Below are 20,423 nucleotides of genomic sequence, written 5' to 3' on the forward strand. Positions count from 1 at the left end.
AGAATGGTGACACTGGGAAAACTACATCTAAGATCCACTAGAACGAAGGCTCTTTATCTTTAGACCTCACAGCCTTATGTAGAGGGGAAAATTACAAAAAGAGTACAGAGCCAGGACATGTTAGAAAAGAACATTTGTTAAGCAAAGAACATATGGAACCAAGTATGGGTTCTGGTAGATCCCCTTTCCTGTGCCTTTCTTTCCTCAAACATGGATACATATGTGCCTTACATTTGTATAGCACTCGTCACCAAAACATTTACATGACCATGGGACAGACTCACTCATATTCCTCTTCTAGGAAAATACTGAATATCCAACAGGTGAAGGAGCAATAGAGATGGAAGAGCTCTTAATTGTCCACAGTCTCACTAAAAAAGAGGTTTAACACCAATGTTAAATATTACTAATGTGAACTGGCATAGCACTTTATAATTTGAAAATCTATGATGTTGCCCTGGCCCGTGTGGCTCTGTTGGTTGGGCATTGTCCCTTGCATTGAAAGGTTGCCAGTTCAATTCCCAGTAAGGCACATGCTGGGGTTGTGGCTGATTGATGCTTCCCTCTCCCTTACTCTCTCTCAAAATCAATTTAAAAAAAAAATACTTAAAAAAATTCTTTCATGATGTCATTTGATCAATAGGATGGCCTTGCCCTAACTGGTTTGGCTCAGTGGATAGAGCACCGGCCTGCGGACTGAAGGGTCCCAGGTTCAATTCCGGTCAAAGGCATGTACCTCGGTTGTGGGCACATCCCCAGTGGGGTTGTGCAGGAGGCAGCTGATCGGTGTTTCGAACTCTCTATCCCTCTCCCTTCCTGTTAAAAAATCAATAAAATATATATATGTATATTTTTTAATATATTTTATTGATATTTTACAGAGAGGAAGGGAGAGGGATAGAGAGTTAGAAACATCGATGAGAGAGAAACATCGATCAGCTGCCTCCTGCACACCTCCCACTGGGGATGTGCCCGCAACCAAGGTACATGCCCTTGACCGGAATCGAACCCGGGACCTTCCAGACCGCAGGCCGACACTCTATCCACTGAGCCAAACCGGTTTCGGCACTGAGCCAAACCGGTTTCGGCAATAAAATATATTTTTTTAAAAACAGGATGGTTTTAAACATGCTATGGGCTGAAGGAGGTCAATGGGGGGAAAAAGGGGGACATGTGTAATACTTTCAACAATAATTTTTTTAAAAAAAGAATATTATATGAGAGAACTCTGTTGTACTGAAACGTTACTATTTTTCAAAATAACCAAATCAATAGTTTCCTGTAAATTGCTGGCCCAAAGGTTTTTTTTAAAATATATTTTTATTGATTTCAGAAAGAGGAAGGGAGAGGGAGAGAAACATCAATGATGAAAGAATCACTGATCGGCTGCCACCTGCACACCCCCTACTGGGGATTGAGCCTGCAACCCCGGCATGTGCCCCTGACCACAATCAAACCTGGGATCCTTCAGTCCACAGGCGTCGGCTCTATCCACTGAGCCAAACCAGCTAGGGCTCAAAGGTTCATTTGTGGATATTTCTGAGTCTGGGCAGATGAAATGAATTGATAATTAAAACTCCGCTTAAATCTGAATCAAAGCCATTTGTAGGCATAGGATTCCCCCATTCCTTAATCAGAAGCAACAGTCAATATGAGGAAAGAACCAGACATGTAAAGATAGCAAATGCTAAAGTAACAATTAGAGTTGTACAGCAAGAACAACAAGAAACACTGCCTCTTCCAGGATAGGTGACAGGGCAACCACATTTTTACAGCGAAACAAGTGAAATCCAGAGCCAATTATTTCTTTGACAGATCAAGAATGGCCTGTTTATATTAAAGTTTAGCAACAAGCCAGAAATATGCCAGTTAAAGTTTAAATAAATACAAAAATGTCTTCCACATAAGATAGAAATAGTAGAACATACCTGCACTGTAAGAAAAACAGTCTCAAGTTTAATAAATCGTCTCTCTGGCTAGTTGATATATGCCATTATTTTTTATGTTTTGATTTCTTTTTACATCTAAAATTGTCAAGCCCCAATTCTGGAATAAATTCTAAGCATAAATATGTCAATTTAAATGAAAATGCAATTCAGGGTCATATGCAGGATATACATTTATTAACAGTGAAAAAGCATTTACCCAAAGTGAATGTTACAAAATACAAAGAGTACCTGCACAGTCTGTTGCACTCACTACGTCAGACATTATCTCAACCTGTGTAGGGTTCTCTCTCATTTTGACCTTTTCTCCCTCTTTTATTTCTAACCAAATTTTTAACATATAAATTAAGACAGACAGGAATATTAAATACCTAACTCTTTAGCAATAGCTACTAGGGAAAAACATAGGAAACTAGTTATTTGCTCTCAAGCTCTAGGTATTTTAAAATTTAGTTATCTACTAAAATGATTACAGCAGCTATAACATTAAGTCAAATAAACAAGTCTGATAAGGATCATAGGTACTACAGTAACAACTAAGATATGAGTACAACTCTTCCATTATATCCAACCTTAACATGCACACAGAGGGAGAGAGAGTCAATATGTGAGGCCTGGCTTGAGTACCAAAATGAAGTTTCCCCCTCCTATACAACCTAGAAAACAAACACAGAATTGGAGTATACATAAAATTTAACTTATTGTTTCAATTTCCCTGAAAATTACCAACCAATTTTCATAGGGTATTTGTCACTTTTTAACAAATTTAAAAGATACCTGGAATAAATAACTGTTAACTGGTTCTGTGGAGCATTACTAGGTCTATGGCAAGTTTGGGATCTAAGGTAAACCATCTTTTAAAAGCTGGCTGACTTAGTAATGAAGTCACACAGATTTTCATTACTCAATACTTCATCTTTGTCACTACTCACAGAAGCAACTGCTATGCTTTGGTATTAAACTATCATCTCAATAGTTCATCCAAAGGCATACCTAACCTTAATGTTCTGGTACATGGATTTATTTCTATTAATCCACACTTGGAAGAGCCCGGTTTTTCATTTAAAATTAACTACAATGTTACTGTCTGTGCAGAAATGTTCTGTGATTATATAAAACATTTTTCTTTTCAGATGGAGAAAACATAGATAGGAATAAAATTCTGGAAATTATCTAATCAGTACTAAGGACATGTGTTCTAAACTTATTATCCAATTTGAATAGTGTATTAATATATATTCTACGATAACTTCACAGATATCCTAGAAACCTTTATAACCTGTCCTATCTTGCACAGGAATAAGATATGAACATTAGACCCAAGAGCAGTAACACTGGCATTATTTGGAAGCCTGCCATAATGGCTAGACTTTATAATAATGTATTTCTCTAACTCTCGACCACTACCTCTTTGAACAGCCTAATTATATAGTGCAGTATCTTGCTATATGGAATTCAACATAATTTCCAAAAAAGATACTTTACAGGTAAGTTCAAACTTTATTTAAAACTACATTTTAAATTCAACATTACCAAACATCACAATGGGGGGAAAAAAGGAAAGAGAAAAAGAAAACCCCACAGTGTATCAAGGCTTGAATCTGTCCAGAAGTTAGTTGCTTATGTTAACTGCCATGGGCAGAAATTAGCACACCTATCAAAAATGCAGTGTCAAACTAATTTACATTTTTATACAGCTCAAAACAGATGTTTATTTAGAACCATTTTCATATATGCATTGACTATGTAAAGAGAGAGTTAGATGAGCCTCTGAAGATATCTCATGTGCTTTGGGCCCCCACTGTTTCTGAAAAACAAAATAATAATTAAGGTCTTATAAATTACTTGAATTAAAATTTTACTTACTAGAATTTACTCTAATAATTTTGTCTTCCATTAAAATATTTGCTTTTAATATAAAGTTATTACCAAGGAAATACTAATTTAGCTTGCTACGATATTTCCCTGATAACACACAGTAAGAGTTTTAAAAGAATAGATGAGGGTTTCTGTTTTAAGATGGCAGACTCCTGAGCAGATACTTCCTCTCTCTCTCTCAGGGGTGGGTAGGAGGGGGGTCCGTGGGGGAGTGTAAAATGAATTAAATCCAAACCAACAAAAGAAGAGTGGTTCTGAGAGAACAGAGGACAGAAGACACCATCACGTTCCCAGACGCTAAAACAGGGAGGTTCAGTGGGAGTGGAAGCAGCGCGGCCTGGACACACTATGAGACGGGTACCAGTTGAAATGGGAACTCGGCTGAAGACGGGGAAAGTAACTGAAGGTTTGAGATTTGGTCTGCCCTTCTCTTCACCCCACTTCCAAACAAAAATCTTACATGATTTTAGTTAATGATAAATTGATAGACAATAACAAAAATCATCTTCGGACCTTGATGCAAGAACTCTTTGAGTGGCCCAGAGGTTGTGCTATTAGACTATAAAGGAAATCTGGGACTATCACTTGGCTCTGCGATGAATCATATTTATATAGAACCATCTTCAGGAAAATAGAGAAGATTTTGTTGGCCTGTGGACTGAAGAGTCCCAGGTTCAATTCAGGTCAAGGGCACTTACCTCAGTTACAGGCTTGATTCCTGGCCCTGGTTGGGGCCTGTGCAAGAGGCAACTGACCAATGTGTGTCTCTCACATAGATGTTTCTCTCTCTCTGTCTCTCCCCATCCCTGTCACTCTCTCTAAAAATCAATGGAAAAATATCCTCAGGTGAGGATTAACAACAAAAATAAAAATAAGTGTTTAACAACCTTAATAATGTAAGAATATGATGAAAACTGAACAGAAGGAAAAAGGAAGAAGGAAGGACTAACTGGGTAATGACCAAAGCTGATGAAACTAGGAAATGTATATATTAAAAATAACAAAGGCAGCAAATAGAAAACCAAAAAACCCCAGTATGAACATTGAAAGGAGAGCTAGGTCTAAATACCCACTTTCCATTTATGAATGATGGTGTAAGACTGAGTAAATTTTCAATATGATATGGTTAAAACTAATAACTCATACCAGGTTCCTTTAGTGTCTGAGAATTCCCAGCTAATTCTTCACTCTGCATTTTACATATTTCACTAGATAAATGGTTTTTCTGTTCTTCTTCTACCATTTTCTTCCTTAAATCTGCCTTTGGAATGATGAAAAAAAAATTATTTCCATCTTAACAATATTTGTTAAAGATAAGTTTAATTAAAGAGAGCCACATACCTCTGAATATATTGTCAGTTTGAGTGGTAAATCTTCAACTTTCACAAAGTCATCTTCATCAGATTTTTGACTTATATTACCAGATTCTGCTTCCTGTAATATAAACAAATTAGCATTTAATGAAGGCAATCCACTTCATCTCTGTTTTTAAAACGAAAGTCACCCATGCCAAGAGACAAAATTCTATCATCTTTGGTTTTCTAATATAATTAAACTCTATAATGAAACAGAAACCTAGAGTTCACAGGAAGGGTTACATACTTTCAGGTAGGGAACATACTTTGTGTTTTTGTTCTCATTTTATAAAACAAAGAGCCAGTCTATATGGGCTAATGGAAGAAATAATTGGCTGAAAACAGAAGCAAGCACTTGGTCCTTGATATGTTTACAGAATACATCAGAGCTGTATCCAGCAGAATCTAAGTAAACATTTACAGACTTTCAATATCAATCTGTGAAGGCTCAACCAGAAAAATGAGGCAGGAATTTAGTACTCATATCTCTGACCAGCTCACACCGGAACTTGAATTCTCTTATTCTCTTAGTTCTCCTCTCGAGTTTTAATAGTATTTCATCCTACCATTACCCAAGTGGAAACTGTAGGTTTTTCTTTTTCTTGAACCATTTCTCACCCATTTCCCATTTAGCTCCTATTTTGTATTTATATGATAATGGAGACTCCTAACATTGCTCCTTTGACAACATATTTTATATAGCCATCAGATAGATTCTTCTTCAAAAACCATGACTATAAACATGTCACTTTCTTATGCAAAAACCTTCAATAGTGTCCTTGCCTCAAATTCAAGACCCTTTATAATCTAACTAGAGGCCCAGTGCACGAAATTTGTGCACGGGGTGTGTGTCCCTCAGCCCAGCCTGCACCCTCTCCAATCTGGGACCCCTCGAGGGATGTCCGACTGCCCATTTAGACCCGATCCCGGTAGGGCAGTCGGACATCCCTCTCACAATCCAGGACTGCTGGCTCCCAACTGCTCGCCTGCCTGCCTTCCTGATTGCCCCTAACCGCTTCTTCCTGCCAGCCTGATCACCCCCTAACCACTCCCCTGCCAGCCTGATTGATGTCTAACTGCTCCCCTGCCAGCCTGTTTGCCCTCAACCTCCCTCCTCTGCCGGCCTGGTCACCCCTAACTGCCCTCCCCTGCAGGCTTGATCGCCCCCAACTGCCCTCCCTTGCAGGCCTGGTCCCTCCCAACTGCCCTCCCCTGCAGGCCATCTTGTGTCCACATGGGGGCAGCCATCTTGTGTGTTGGAGTGATGGTCAATCTGCATATTACTCTTTTATTAGATAGGAGGATAGAGGCCTGGTGCACGGGTGGGGGCCAGCTGGTTTGCCCTGAAGGGTGTCCTGGATCAGGGTGGGGGTTCCCTTGGGGTGTGGAGTGGCCGGCGTGTGGGGTGGCCTGGGCGAGGGGCCTGTGGTGGTTTGCAGGCCAGCCACGCCCCACAGCGGCCCAAGCGGAGGCCCTGGTATCTGGGATTTATTTATCTTCTACAATTAAAACTTTGTAGCCTGGAGCGGAGCCAAGCCTTCTGCTCCCTCCGTGGCGGCAGCCATTTCTGTTGGGATTTATTTAACTTCTATAATTGAAACTTTGTAGCCTTAAGTGGAGTCCTGGGCCGGCCAGGGTGTGCGGAAAGCTTGGCTTCCTCCATCGCCGGGGAAACCCAAGCCTCCCTCCTGCTCTCTCCGTGGCCGCAGCCATCTTGGTTGGGGTTAATTTGCATATGCGCTCCTGATTGGCTAGTGGGCGTGGTTTGTGGGTGTAGCGTAGTGATGGTTAATTTGCATATTACTCTTTTATTAGATAGTATTTCAAGTTAATTTCATGCAGTACTTCATTCAGCAACTCATCAATGATAATAGGAATAAATCTAACATGTAACTTTAAGAGTTTTAGGTGTATAATTTTACTGTTAATGAAGAAAATAAAACAGAGTTAAGAATTACTCTTCTAATGTTTTTTGAAACATTTTAAGCCCCCTTTCTGAGAAATTATAAAATTGTAATTGTAAATCTATCTTTCGGAAGAAAATTGATGTAAATTTTAAAAATACAGGAAACACACTCTTAGACCTAAGAGTACATTGTTATAAATCCCTTCATTTTTGCTGATAAGACGAAGTATATAAAACATACACAACCCAAGAATCCAAAAAATAAACCTGCTTGCTATAAAATTAAATTGATACAAAGGTGCTGAATCGGTAGCATATTTCCTAGCATTGTTTTCTGTCATTCAGTGTATAGCCATAAAGACTCTTGCTGCCCAGCTGGTGCGGCCCAGTGGTTGAGCATCAACCTGTGAACCAGATCATGGTGTGATTTCCGGCCAGGGCACATGCCCCGGTTGTGGGGCTCAATCACCAATGGGGGGAGGGAGAGTGTAGGAAACAGCCAATCAATGATTCTCTCTCTCTCTCCCTCTCCCTTCCTCTCTGAAATCAATAAAAAAATATATTTGTAAAAAAGACTATTGCTGTCAAATTGTTTAATTTCCCATTCCAAATGTAAACTTTCAGGTTTATCAAAATTTATGAAATGCTGTAAACAGCTGAAAAGTCATGTATGAGTAGTATAAAGGAATAATGCTGATTCAAATATCATTATCCTATCAGATCTGAACTTAAAAATGAACTCCCTTCAGTTTGCCACCTAAAACTCATCTCTTCCATTCTCAAAATTATATACAGTAGAATAGCTTTTAGGTATTGAGATAGTCACCTTAATCACCCTTCTGTTCAAAGTTTAAAATAAGTTTGAGTAAGATATTGACAGTTTCTAAACCTAAACATAAAGGTTGTGTTTACATGCTGAAAATGTTAACCTGAAAATAAATATGCACAGAAATGAAATGCAGAAATATTTAGAAAGGTAAGTGGATACATACATAGTCATTAACTAACACTGGAGATTCAGTATCAGGACTTCCAGCCAGAGAACTGTCAGGAGTTTCCGGAGCAGATTTAACTTCTTTGACTCTAGGCACCAAGGTTTCAATTTCAGTTAAAGGTAAAGGCAAAGCGCTAGGCTGTTTAGATGCATCAGTGGTAGTAAGCGAGTCCTTTTGGACAGTACTACTTAGAGGTTGCTCATTTTCCAAGATATTGAGGTAACACGGTTTCATAGGAACACTATCCTGGTCATCTGTCATAAAGAAAAATCTCAGCATTAGTGTAATGAAACAGCTGTTAAATTTTATTACTACACGAAATAAAGGCAGTATGTATGAGTCAGAGCATTTAAGACATTTAAGAACAAAAGAAAGGCAACTATAAATTTTCCTTATCAAGTTTCCAAATTTAATTGGGGTTGTTTTAAATAGATTCCTAAAATCCATCTGATTTCTAATGCATAAACCCAGGAACAGGTGTGTGTGTTTTTTTTAAATCCCCCACATTTCTATCTAAAGATATCTTCCTTATAGATATTTTTCTGTGTATTTAGGTATGTCAACTTTTCTTTAACAACTGTTGGCAGAAAACAAAACCCTCATGTTTTCTGCATTTTTAGGGGGAGAAAAGGGGCATACATTAGGCCCAAAATACCTTCAAACTTACATTAGCTAAGAATTTTTTCTTTTTAATTTTTAAGCATATAAATAGCACTTTAAATAATCTTAAAATTGAATACTTATTTAGATTTCTTACCTTTACTAGTAGTGGGTTCTTGTTCTGATGGGACATTTTTGCTTTCTGCTGATTTTTCAAAGTTCTGTTGAACCTAGAAGGGAAAAATTTTTTGATAGTAAGGCCTAAAATATATGGTCACTAGACAGGTGGTTACTACTATGTGGCTTTTGTACAAAAGAATTTAAAAATATCTTCTAAAAGTATTTCAAGGAGGCTGTGATTGCAATTTCAAGATAACTAAGTAAAGAAGTTTCCTCTTCTCTGTAAAGAACCTCAAGTACACAGAACTGGAATATTATGGATTACACTATTTTTTATTATTTTTTCAGGTCAGACTCTATCTTAACCATTTGTACACCATAAGCATTTATAGACGCAAGTGGTGGACCTTTTTTAATTAAATTCAAAATATCGTGACAGTTAACTGGTTAAATAAAACTTACATCTGTTTATATCTAGATGATAAAAGAATGAAAGAGGAACTGACCAGGAGGGGCGAAAGATGAACAAAGCTATGTGCCTTCAGCAGCAGGAGAAAACAAAAACTAAGATCACCTCATAATTAGAAGTGCCAGATTCTAGGAAGGAATATTGTGGTGGGGAGTTGGTGATGAAAAGGGGGGTAGTGGTGGATACATGAATTCGTTTAAGGAAAACGTGGACACCTAGATTCCTTCCCCTCAACTTCAACAGAAAACGGGAGATTGCATTTTGGAGAAATCAGTAATTCTCAGGCCTAGGGGGCCATCTGGGGTAGGAGTGGGGTATGGAAAGCACGAATAAGGACAGGGCAACGTGTCACATTGAAAACAGGATTCAGTGAGTCTGTATAATGGTGAGACCCTCAGCCCCATTCTCACATCTAGCTCCAGAATACTAGCAGTCAAAGATGTTTTAAAATTTTGTATTCATGAACATGAGAATGGGGAAGCTGTAAATTTTGACATCTTTAAAAGGATCTGCTTTTAGTAGTTATGACGGGGGAAGTGTGTTAATCTACAGTGGGATACCTGGTCATCGTGTTCATTTTCTTCTGTAGTTTCAGTGTTAGCCTGAAGTGAAGTCTGGACATCTACAGGTCCCTCTTCAAATTCTTCTATTTCTTCATCTTCATTCTCATCTTCTCCACTTCCATAATTAGTCAGTGCTTGAGTTTCAGCTTTGGACAAATCTACGATGGATAACACAATTTTTTGGTAAATTTTCAGCACTTAATATCTACAATTTATTGCATTCTTATATTATCCAAGTGCTTTTTTAAAAAAAGTATTTTTATTGACTTCAGAGAGGAAAGGAGAGGGAAAGAAAGAAACATCAATGATGAGAGAGAATCATTGATCAGCTGCCTCCTGTACGCCTCCTACTGGGGATCGAGGCTGCAACCCGGGCATGACTGGAATCGAACCTGGGACCCTTCAGTCTGCAGGCTGATGCTCTATCCACTGAGCCAAACCACCTAGGGCTTGTCCAATTGCTTTACATATAACATCTGAAATCTTCAAAACAGTAAGTACTAGAAAAAACTGTGGTGCAGAACAAGTAATTTAGTCAGGATTACACAGCAATTCAAATTCAGAGTTGTCGGACACCTAATTCTATATTCATTACATTTCACCAAACTGTTTCAGTAAGAGACTTATAAAGAACAAGTACATGGCCCTGGCTGGTGTTGCTCAGTAGTTAGAGCATCGACCTTTGTACCAAAGGGTGGAGGGTTGGATTCCCAGTCTAGGGCCAGTATCTGAGTTGCAGGTTCGATCCCTGGCCATGTCAGGACACATGTGTGAAGCAACCATTTGATTTCTCTCTCACACATAGATGTTTCTCTCTCTCTCTGCACCTCACCCTTCCACTCTCTCTAAAAATCAATGAAAAAAATATCCTTAGGTGAGGATTAACAACAACAAAACAAACCAACAAAGAACAAGTGTATGATCCTAGCATGAAACCTTGAAACTTACTAATAGACACTGGACATTCTTCACTTTCTTCATCTTCCTCTTGATCAGAAATATCAGATCTCATATTTTTGGGAGCGTCACCATCATACTCCTCAGATGTTTCAGTCTGCTTAACTGTTTTGGTCTCATCCTTGTCCTAGCCACAAATAAATTTGAGCAATTAATTTCTTAAAGTATATTTTAAAAAGATACATAGTAAGACTATCATAAAAATTAATAATAGTCATTATCTAATAAAAGACACAATCATTTTAGTTTTGTTTTTAAAAGAAACAAAGATTAGTCAGAAGAAAGGACATTTGATAATATACTTTGCTCTCAAAAGGTAAAAGCTGTTAAAATCATTTAATCTCATTTTGAAAGCATTATTGTTAGGCACAAATTAATTAGCACGTACTCTGTCTTCCTCATCAATTTCTGCAGCAGCTGAGCCATGATCTCCTTCAAGAATTCTTTTGGCCTATAAGCAAATAAATTAAACAGAATTTAGGGGTAACGTTTCAGCATTACACTTCTGTATTCAGTAAGTTTTAACAAAGGCTGCATCATCCAAAGAGTTGAATGCTTCTTAGAAATGTAAATTAAACTTTTATTTAAATCTTTTAAATTATCAAAACCAAAGCAACACTGCCAACTGACATCTCCTTGGATTCAGAAGAGCTATTTCAAATTTACTAAGTCTAAAACAAAAATCTAAATGCTATCCTCCTTTCGTCTTCCCCGTCTCAGTAAATGGCCCTTCATTTACACAAATGCCCAAGTGAGAAAACCAGGAAGCAGCCTGTACTTTTATTACCAACATCTCAACTATTGGAATGCCTTACTGACTCAATCACCAAAGTGTGCCTGTTGTGAACACTCAGCTAGGACACCTCATTTCTCACTGGACGAACACAGCCTTATATGTGGTCTCTCTGCCTCTTTCTCTACTCTCTACAACTCTTTTTTGTACCCAGACAAAAATGTTAAATTGTACATGAGATTACATCACTCCTCTATTTCAAACTTTCCCACGGATTTCTATCATGCTTAGAAAAAAATGAAAGGCCCTTATCACAGTTTGTAAGGCTCTGTAATTTGGCTTTAATCTACTTCTGTGAATTCACCCTCCTACACTCTCAATTCATTTAATGCTTTCTCCCTGTTCTCCAAACTGTTCAATCCTGCGAGTCTTCACACTTAAGTTCTCTCCTCCCGGAATGCTCTTCCCCTTCAGCATCATTATAAACCCCTTGTCTTTCATGCCTTAGCTCCTATTTCCCCTCCTCAGACAGCCTTATGAGACTGCCTATCTAAAGTAGTCCTCTCAATCATTTATTATGTTATTATCCTGTTTTATTTTTTTCAAGCTCTAAGCAATGGCTGAAACTTCTTTATGTCTAGAATAAAAACATTATACAAAGCGTGAAACAGATGGCTTGACTTTATCTACTTTAGACTGAAGGAGGAAAGGTTATCCCATTATGTTCTGGGTCTTGACCTGCTTTCCCGTTCATGATTAGGGAGTCAAGAATAGGGTGAAGATCTAGGGATACCTCAAGTTGAGGGAAAAGCCTCATCCAATTTCACACGCGATTAACTTACTAGGGTATAAGAAGCTAGAGGGATGTGCAACCAAGTCCTAACTGACAAATGAGCATGTGTGTTGGCTGGGTGGTACATATGCCCGGGGAATCTACTGGGGTAGGCAAGAGCTGTGGCAGGCATCCTCTTCTCTGCGAACCTGAGTGACAAGAATGTGAACCTCACAATGCACATTTAGCATCATTTCCTGTCTGTATTCCTGATCTATAGACACTGATGTTATCACAGAGATTCAGTACGGGGCTAGCATCTGTACCAACTTATAATCTGATTAACTGGTATTACTTTAAAATGGCTTTTCTGAGGTCAAGTATCATTTTAGTTATGAATAATAATAATTATATTAACAGGCTAATTATGATTACTTTTAAAATAAAAATAAAAATGAATGCTATTTACCTCTTTGGCATAAGATTGTATCACTCCAGCTGCTTCTATTTTTCTTTTGCACCTCTGTTTAACAGTCATACTATTATTATCCAAATCTTGCATGAGTTTAAAGAAAGCCAACTCATTAAACAACACTTCAGATATCTCTACAAGAAGATCCTCTCCACAGTCTTTCAGTTTTCTGCCAGCAAATTTTGCCAGTGAATCCTATTCAAATAACCAAATATTTTAAGATTACAGTAAATGTTAACTGTGGATAGAGCAATACAAATCTAAATTATAATAGTCATCTGGTTAAAAAACACACACCAATTTTATTACTTTTAAATATTGAAAAACCTCAATTCTATTCAAACTGAAATACATCAAATGAACAAGTCTGCTATATTTGAGATACTTCTTAATAAAGCCATTTATCTTTTTCTTTCTTCCTAAAAATATGGACTATGCTTTTTATAAAACAGGCAAATAACTATGATATCTGGTGTCCCCTCCCTCCAAAAACTATCTGATCTAGCACAATCATGGAAAGAAGTACAAATAGTGGTACCTGTGGAAAAAAAATAATTGAACAGGTTTTGTAAGAAAAAAGTAGAAAGAAATTTAAGCTCTAGCTCATGAAAAACTTTCAATACTTTAAGCAAGATTTAATGTACACTACCCTTATTCTTCATATGAGTCCCCTTGGGGAAAAAAAATCAGGAGTAGGATAAAAGAAAAGCAGATTTTCTGAGATGTAGAAAAAAAAATCTTATTTCCAAATTTATACTTTGGGATTTGCCCAAAATTATGATTATAGTAGGCAAAATTGAGGCAGGACTGTATGGATCTTAATAAACAAAAAGTATTTAAATTACAGTATCTCTTTCAACCTGATTCTAAAAGGGAGTTATTTCTTCATGTAGAAATAAGTTAGCTAAATTTATAAAAATACACTTACTTAAAAATTATCTTAAGCATTCTTAAACAATGGATAATACCACTGATGTCTTATATTCCTTATAAGTTATATGTTAGTTATATTAAATAGAGCCAGGACAACTTTAAAACTACATATAATTTATACCTTAGTCCAAATAAAAACAAAATGGAAAATTTATAGTGATGGAAATTTGCATCAAGCTTAGGGTTTTAAAAATTAGCAAAGTGCCCAGTGGTGTGACTCAGAATTTGGGTCAACCCATGAACCAAGAGGTCACAGGTTCGATTTTCAGTCAGGGAACATGCCCAGGTTGCAGGCCTGTTTCCCAGTAGAGGGTGCAGAAGGCAGCCAATCAATGGCCCTCTCTCATCAATGTTTCTCTCTCTCTAAAAAAAAACACTAAAAAAATATAGCAGAGTAATAATACTGTCTGTAAAACCAACTTAAACACAGGAATAGGAAGGAAAATTTTTATAGAAAAATTTTGTAATAAACATTTTTAAAATGTATTTTCTAGTTTGGAATAACAATACACATCATTGAACTATCTCAGTGGGAAAATATACAAGTGAATTTAACCATAGAGATTTTTATTATATGGAGTATGTAAGGTATCCTTACCTAACACAGGATTCTCTCAGCCTTGGCACTATTAACATCTCACTAGATGCTGGAGGCCTCCCTGCCTGTTGTGACAAATAAAACGTCTACAAACATGTCTAAATGTCTCCTTGGAAGGAAAACTCGACCCCCGCCCCCTTGAGAATCACTACTGTAACATAATTTAAGGTTACTGTTATAGCCTAAGAAGTCTCCACAATCAACAGCTGGTTTCTAGCTTCAAAAAATTTCCCAGACTGATAAAAAATTATTTGAGAAAATAGGACAAAAAATTTTCAACCAGCCCTAGCCAGTTTGGCTTAGTGGATAGAGCGTTGGCCTGCTGACTGAAGGGCCCAGGGTTTGATTCTGGTTAAGGTCACATGCCTGTGTTGCAGGCTCGATCCCCAGTGGGGGGCATGCAGAGGAGGCAACCGATCAGTGATTCTCTCTCATTATTGATGTTTCTATTTCTTTTTTCTTCTCCCTTCCTCTCTTAAATTAATAAAAATATATACACATAAACCATTTTTTTTCCAACAGTTCAAACTTGAAATTTCCTAGTAAGTAGAAAAAAGAATAAAAACAAAGTGTTATTAGAGTTGGGAGAGGCCTTAGCAATGATCAAATTAGATGAAGACACAGGCCCTAATACAATTTTTTTTAACCAGGTAAAGGAATAACCTAAAAAATATTAAAATGTCACCCAAATAAATGCTAGATGGAGAGCTAGTTGAATGTAGAATGCCTGAAATGGCAAAAAAAATCCTAATCAGGTGGTACATATTTATGTCATACAAGTATAAACTCTTACCTGTAATATACTTCCAAGCTGTTTATGAAAGAACTTTACAAACTCTTTGCTCTCATCATTCTCCTGAGTCAGGGTCAACACCATGCGTCTTACTGAAGTCAGAAGCTGAGAAGAGCATACTTCATCCATGTGCTCCTGAGAAAAATCCTAGCTAGTTAGGATATAAATTTACCTATTGTTCAAAAAATATCAATCCACATAATATGAGATTTTTCTTGCATAGATGCTTTTCAACATTCAGATATACATTTGGAATAATTTATTCATAAGAATAGCCAACTCCCCAACCCCTCTCTGTATACGTCAAGAGGTTTGCAAATTTTGATTCACCATAGCAAATAGCCAGTAAAAGAAACTGGCTGATTAAAACCTTCTCATCACTTTTTTCTGTACTTTAAGCAGAACTACTCATGCCATAGTTTCCACATTGTCTGTGTTCTTGTCTGCAGTTCAGTTCAACTACTCTTACAACCATCCTCAGGCTTTCTCAAGTGGCACTACTGCATCTGCGTACTGTGCTGCTGTCCACAGCACTCTGGTCTCTATGCACTAGATGCCAGTAGTACTCTCCACCCGCCCAAGCCCTGATAACTAAAAATGTAACTAGACATTACAAAATGTTTTGAGAGTCAAAATGACCCCCCAGTTGAGAACCACTGTCCTAACTTTCTTAACAAGCCACTTTGACCTTTAAGAGAATTCACCACTGGACCCAGTACACAGTCTCATTTCCTTGCTTGCTTTAGCAGCATGTTCAAACTACCTACAATCCAAATGATGGTTAGCTTTCCATTGTCACTGTCTTACACATTGAAAAGTACAAGTAGATTTTAAGAAATGAGCCCAATTACAACATATTTTGTAGTTTGCTGTATCTGAATGAAAAGGGGAGACTGGCTTTTCATTTCTAATTCTTTAAATTTCCATTTAAATTAGAATGTAAGAATGCCATCTCTAGTACAAGTCTTGCCTTCACTTTCCATTTCTCTCTTTCTTTCTTATTGAATTTAGAGAGAAGAATGGAGAGGGAAAGAGAGAGATTTCGCCCTTACTTATGCATTCATTGGTTACTTCTTCTATGTACCCGGACCCTGACCAGAGATAGAACCCAAACCCTTGGTGTACCGGTGACACTCGAACCAACTGAGCTGCCCAGCTAGGCCCACTTTCTATTTCTTGCACACTTTTTTCTTTGCCTTGTTCATTGTTATTAAACAAAATTAACAGTACTGCTTACCAATCTCCTACTCTCCCTTTTGGTAGGAATATAAATTGTTAAACCTTTCTGAGGGACAATCTATATACATAAAAGCCTAAGCGACTATTCGACCAGTAGCTATGACATGTACTGACCACCAGGGGGCAGATGCTCAGGCATGGAAAAATGAAACAGACTGATGAATCTCAGAGGGAAGGGGGGAGAAGGGAGAGTGGGAAGAGATTAACCAAAGATCTTATATGCATACTAGAGGCCTGGTGCATAGATTTGTGCACCAGTGGGGTCCCTCGGCCTGGCCTGCAGGGATCGGGCCAAAACCAGCAGTCCAACATCCCCTGAGGGGTCCCAGATTGTGAGAGGGTGCAGGCCAGGCTAAGGGACCCCACCAGTGCACGAATCTGTGCACTGGGCCTCTAGTTTAATATAATGTCTCAAAAGTCTTGAAAATATTCATAACCTTAGAATAAGAAATTTTGTATAAGAATTACTTCTCAAGAAATAAAAATGGGATATATATTTAAATTTAGCTAAATCATTTAAGTATTTATAAAAGTGGGAAAAAAGGATAAACATAAATATTTAACAATAAGAACTGATAAAGTAACAGAAAATTCTATTCTATGAATACTCAACCCCCAGAGTAGCAATCAACATAGCTCACTACTGGCAGTCCTATTTGGTAAACTCTAGCTTTTCCTTTTTTGCACACCTTCTAGATGTTGAATCATCTTGTCCTAGGCCCCAATTCTAGCCCCTTTCCCTTAGCTAGTGCCTGCTTCAGGTAACCATCTACCATTAATAAGACCTGTCAGATTCCAAAGTGTATTTCAATTGTCTACTTCTCCCCATCTCTAGTACTACACCCTTCGTCCAAGCCACTATTTATGTCTCATCTGAGTTCACTGCGCTACTGACCCCTATAATCAATTATCCACAAACAAACCAGACTTTGTTTTTCTCTTGCTTAAAACCCTCCTGAAGTTTCCTCTTGAACTCTGAACGAAGTCCTAACTCCTAATCGTGGCCTATAATTTTCTACATAACTGGCCCTTGCCCCCTCTCCAATTTCATCTCTCACAAATTTCCTACAACTACATGGGTCCTTCAACAAGCCAAGTTAGTTCCTCCTATCTTAAGGCCTTTAACGCTGTCTGGAACGATCTTGGTTTAAGCTGGCTCCTAATTCATCATATCTTTGCTTAAATGCTCCCTTTTCAGAAGCCTTCCCTGACCATCCAATCTAAAATAGACACTATCATATCATCATATTTTAATTCTCTGCATGGCACATATCACTATCTGTTACACATTTACTTATTTTGAAATAAGTAACATCCTTGCATGTAAGCTCCCACGACAGCAAAGACTTTGATTTGTTCACTGCCATGTCCACAAAACCTGGCTTAAAGTAGGCACTTCTGAACAAATAATGAAAGAATATTGTGTAATCATAAAAATATGCTGTAGAAAGATGTTTATAATGTATGAAGAAAGCAGAATTCACATATATATGTAGAAAATATTACGGAAAGGTTCCCAAAATGTTGATGGGGCTATCTCTTGAGTGACAAAACTACGGGTTATTTTTAGCTTTTGTTTACGTGTTTTCTCAATTTATTACAATGGAATACTTTGTATGAATTAAAAAACAAACCAAAGTTTATTTTTAAAAATTACTGCTTACCTTCAGAAATGGAATGACTTCTTTCATAATTGCTTTGATTTGTCGGTCTAGCTGCTGAGTATCAATTCTAGGACACGGGACGGTAGAAATTTCACTTACAGCTTGTTGTGAACTATGATTTTCAATAATAGGAGTTTCTATTTTTAAAAAGAAAATGGTAGCAAAATAAAATCTGACATTATATGTATTTATACAAAATTCTAAAGAACATTAAATTGTGATTTAATGCTAAAGTAATACAAAGAAACATCCATGTAATTTTAGCACCCCTAATAAGAGAAAGTGATTAAAAAACCACTATTATACATCAGATGGGGCATTTAATTTTTATATATGGAACTATATAAAATGACTTTTCCTGTTAATGAACTCGACAACACACCTTTCAAATTATTAACAGTAGTCATGGCAGCAGCACCATTTTCATCCTCCATAATCCTGCAGGTACATCTCGCATTTGTGTTACTTTCAGCCTCAGTTTTCATACGTTCGTATTCCCTCATTCTGGCTAATGCTTGATCTAAGTGAATCACAGTGTTACCTGTATATGGAACAGAAATATGTCTAGAAGATGTAAAAGAAAATTTTTTCATGTATTCCTCTAAATTTATTAATAAAAAACTAATGTCTGAACATAGAAAAGGAAAACTAGCTTTAACAAGTTATAGGTATGGTACTTTTATTTAATCCTTAAAATAACTATAAAGTGGATGACAGAACCCTCATTTTCAGAGAACTTAAGTAAGCTGCACAAGGTTTCACAACCAGTTAAATGTTTGAAAAGGAATTTGAACTCAGGTCTCTTAGATGCTAAAGTCAATGTATTTCAGTACATCACTTTACTTCATTTAACAGTACAAAAATAAATTCCAAAATGTCATGCAAATTCTGATGCAAAAACCTAAGCTAAAACAATCAATTAAAGTAAGAAAAAGAACTTAGAATGACATTTCCCAATTTTCCTTTGTCTACTTCAGACAAAGCTAATGGTGAATGATTGTGAGGAAAACTAAAGGGGAATGGGTTGGTCAGAGAGTGATTTTTCTCTATTATGAAATGAATTCAGTACAGATTTGACAGGCATTTACTCAGAAGGGAACTGGCCTTAGAGTCGTTGATAATCAGAATAAGGCAAAAGGAAGATTCATTGCTTTGGTAAAAGGTAGATGACAAGGCAAGGTTTGGCCCTTTCCTTTGTAGTAGAAAAATGCCTTTGAAATAATCTAAATCTTGTTCCCAACATATACACAAACACTAGAATACGACATCGGATTACCATATGAACTAGTGCCTAGCTTCTTTTGCTCACTATGTTTCTGAAATTAATCGATGCTATTGTGTTTCAGCATTCGGTACTCAGGTATCTTTTGATAGGATACAGCCTAGAAAATGAATCAAGTGGTACTCATACATTTTCTTTTCCCTAATTTCCTTCCCAATTTTAGGACTCAGGGTTTATTTTCTCTACCTTTGAGTAATGCAAGCCTCTAAAACTTCTCTCATTATTACGCTAAGAAATTTCAATTTTTACCTCAAATTAAGAAGTTAACACTTTTATTAAAAATGTGATTGGATGAGGCATTGCTAACTCTGGATTTTTCCCATTAACTGGAAGATCTAAGAGAGTGACCTTTCTCTTAAGGAAAAGGAAATTACATTTTCTAAACTTCTCTTATGCTTGCTAGAAAGTTCTGATATTTTTCTTAAGAACATAACAAGATAAGTAAGATACCCCCCACCATTTTCTTAGTATATGCAGTCAGAATGGTTAGATGATTTGCACAAGGTCAAAGAATTAACAGTCAAAGATTCCTGAATTTAGACTGATGGATAGATTTTAAGTCCCTGTTCTACCAGAACTTGTCCTTCTAGACTGTTGCTTCCTTATCAATGTAATTCAAAGACTGTAGTAAAGTCATATTCTAAGATTATAAAAAATTCTGCTTACCCAGATCATCTGTTGCAAAAGGCTCAAAATTTGAAGATACAGACAGGACACTAGCATTATCAGCATCATTTTGCTCACTTATTTTATGCGTTTCTCTCTCAAAGTTCTTCTCATAAGTTTCCTAAGTGACAGTTTTAAGACAAATAAAAATCACTAATACTTCTTTTTAAAAGTTTGGTTATGTTAAAATTATAAACAACTATTTGCATAAAACTATATACTTAAAATTATTACATAACCAAAGTTATAAAACATTAGAGAGTCACAGAAAACATTAAAATATTAAGTAACCTTGCAGAACACTTGTCCTTATGTAGATGACAATACAGAGCCAGTTACAGATTAAATTCTAACTTGGAAAAGTTAATGTTGCAAATTATTTCCCCACCCTCAGGGAAATTCTCCTACCTCCAAACCCAAACAGTGCCCAGTACCTTAGACTATGATATATAGTTGTTTCATATCAGAAGAAAAACATGACA

At 37.0% G+C, this 20,423-nt stretch overlaps 1 protein-coding gene across 46 annotated transcripts in view; it reads right to left on the minus strand.

The window, feature by feature from the left end:
* Positions 1–1,688: 1,688 nt before the first annotated feature.
* Positions 1,689–20,423, minus strand: part of PCM1 (pericentriolar material 1) — an 84,348-nt gene continuing 65,613 nt past the window's right edge. For 44 of the 46 annotated variants that reach the window (XM_080662570.1, XM_080662567.1, XM_080662563.1 and 41 more), the window contains 13 exons: positions 19,942–20,062; positions 18,376–18,534; positions 17,994–18,130; positions 15,091–15,225; positions 12,764–12,961; positions 11,178–11,240; positions 10,781–10,916; positions 9,830–9,990; positions 8,838–8,910; positions 8,078–8,334; positions 5,166–5,258; positions 4,971–5,085; positions 1,689–3,753 (listed from right to left, as the gene is read on the minus strand). In XM_080662570.1, the coding sequence (XP_080518696.1) occupies positions 3,728–3,753; positions 4,971–5,085; positions 5,166–5,258; positions 8,078–8,334; positions 8,838–8,910; positions 9,830–9,990; positions 10,781–10,916; positions 11,178–11,240; positions 12,764–12,961; positions 15,091–15,225; positions 17,994–18,130; positions 18,376–18,534; positions 19,942–20,062 (1,674 nt within the window). In that variant the 3' untranslated portion in view covers positions 1,689–3,727. The remainder of the gene's footprint in view (positions 3,754–4,970; positions 5,086–5,165; positions 5,259–8,077; positions 8,335–8,837; positions 8,911–9,829; positions 9,991–10,780; positions 10,917–11,177; positions 11,241–12,763; positions 12,962–15,090; positions 15,226–17,993; positions 18,131–18,375; positions 18,535–19,941; positions 20,063–20,423) is intronic. The other 2 variants (XM_080662558.1, XM_080662565.1) reach the window with 1 other exon arrangement.

The sequence above is a fragment of the Plecotus auritus genome (genome assembly GCF_963455305.1).
Source record: "Plecotus auritus genome assembly, chromosome: 3".
Taxonomy (NCBI): Eukaryota; Metazoa; Chordata; class Mammalia; order Chiroptera; family Vespertilionidae; genus Plecotus; species Plecotus auritus.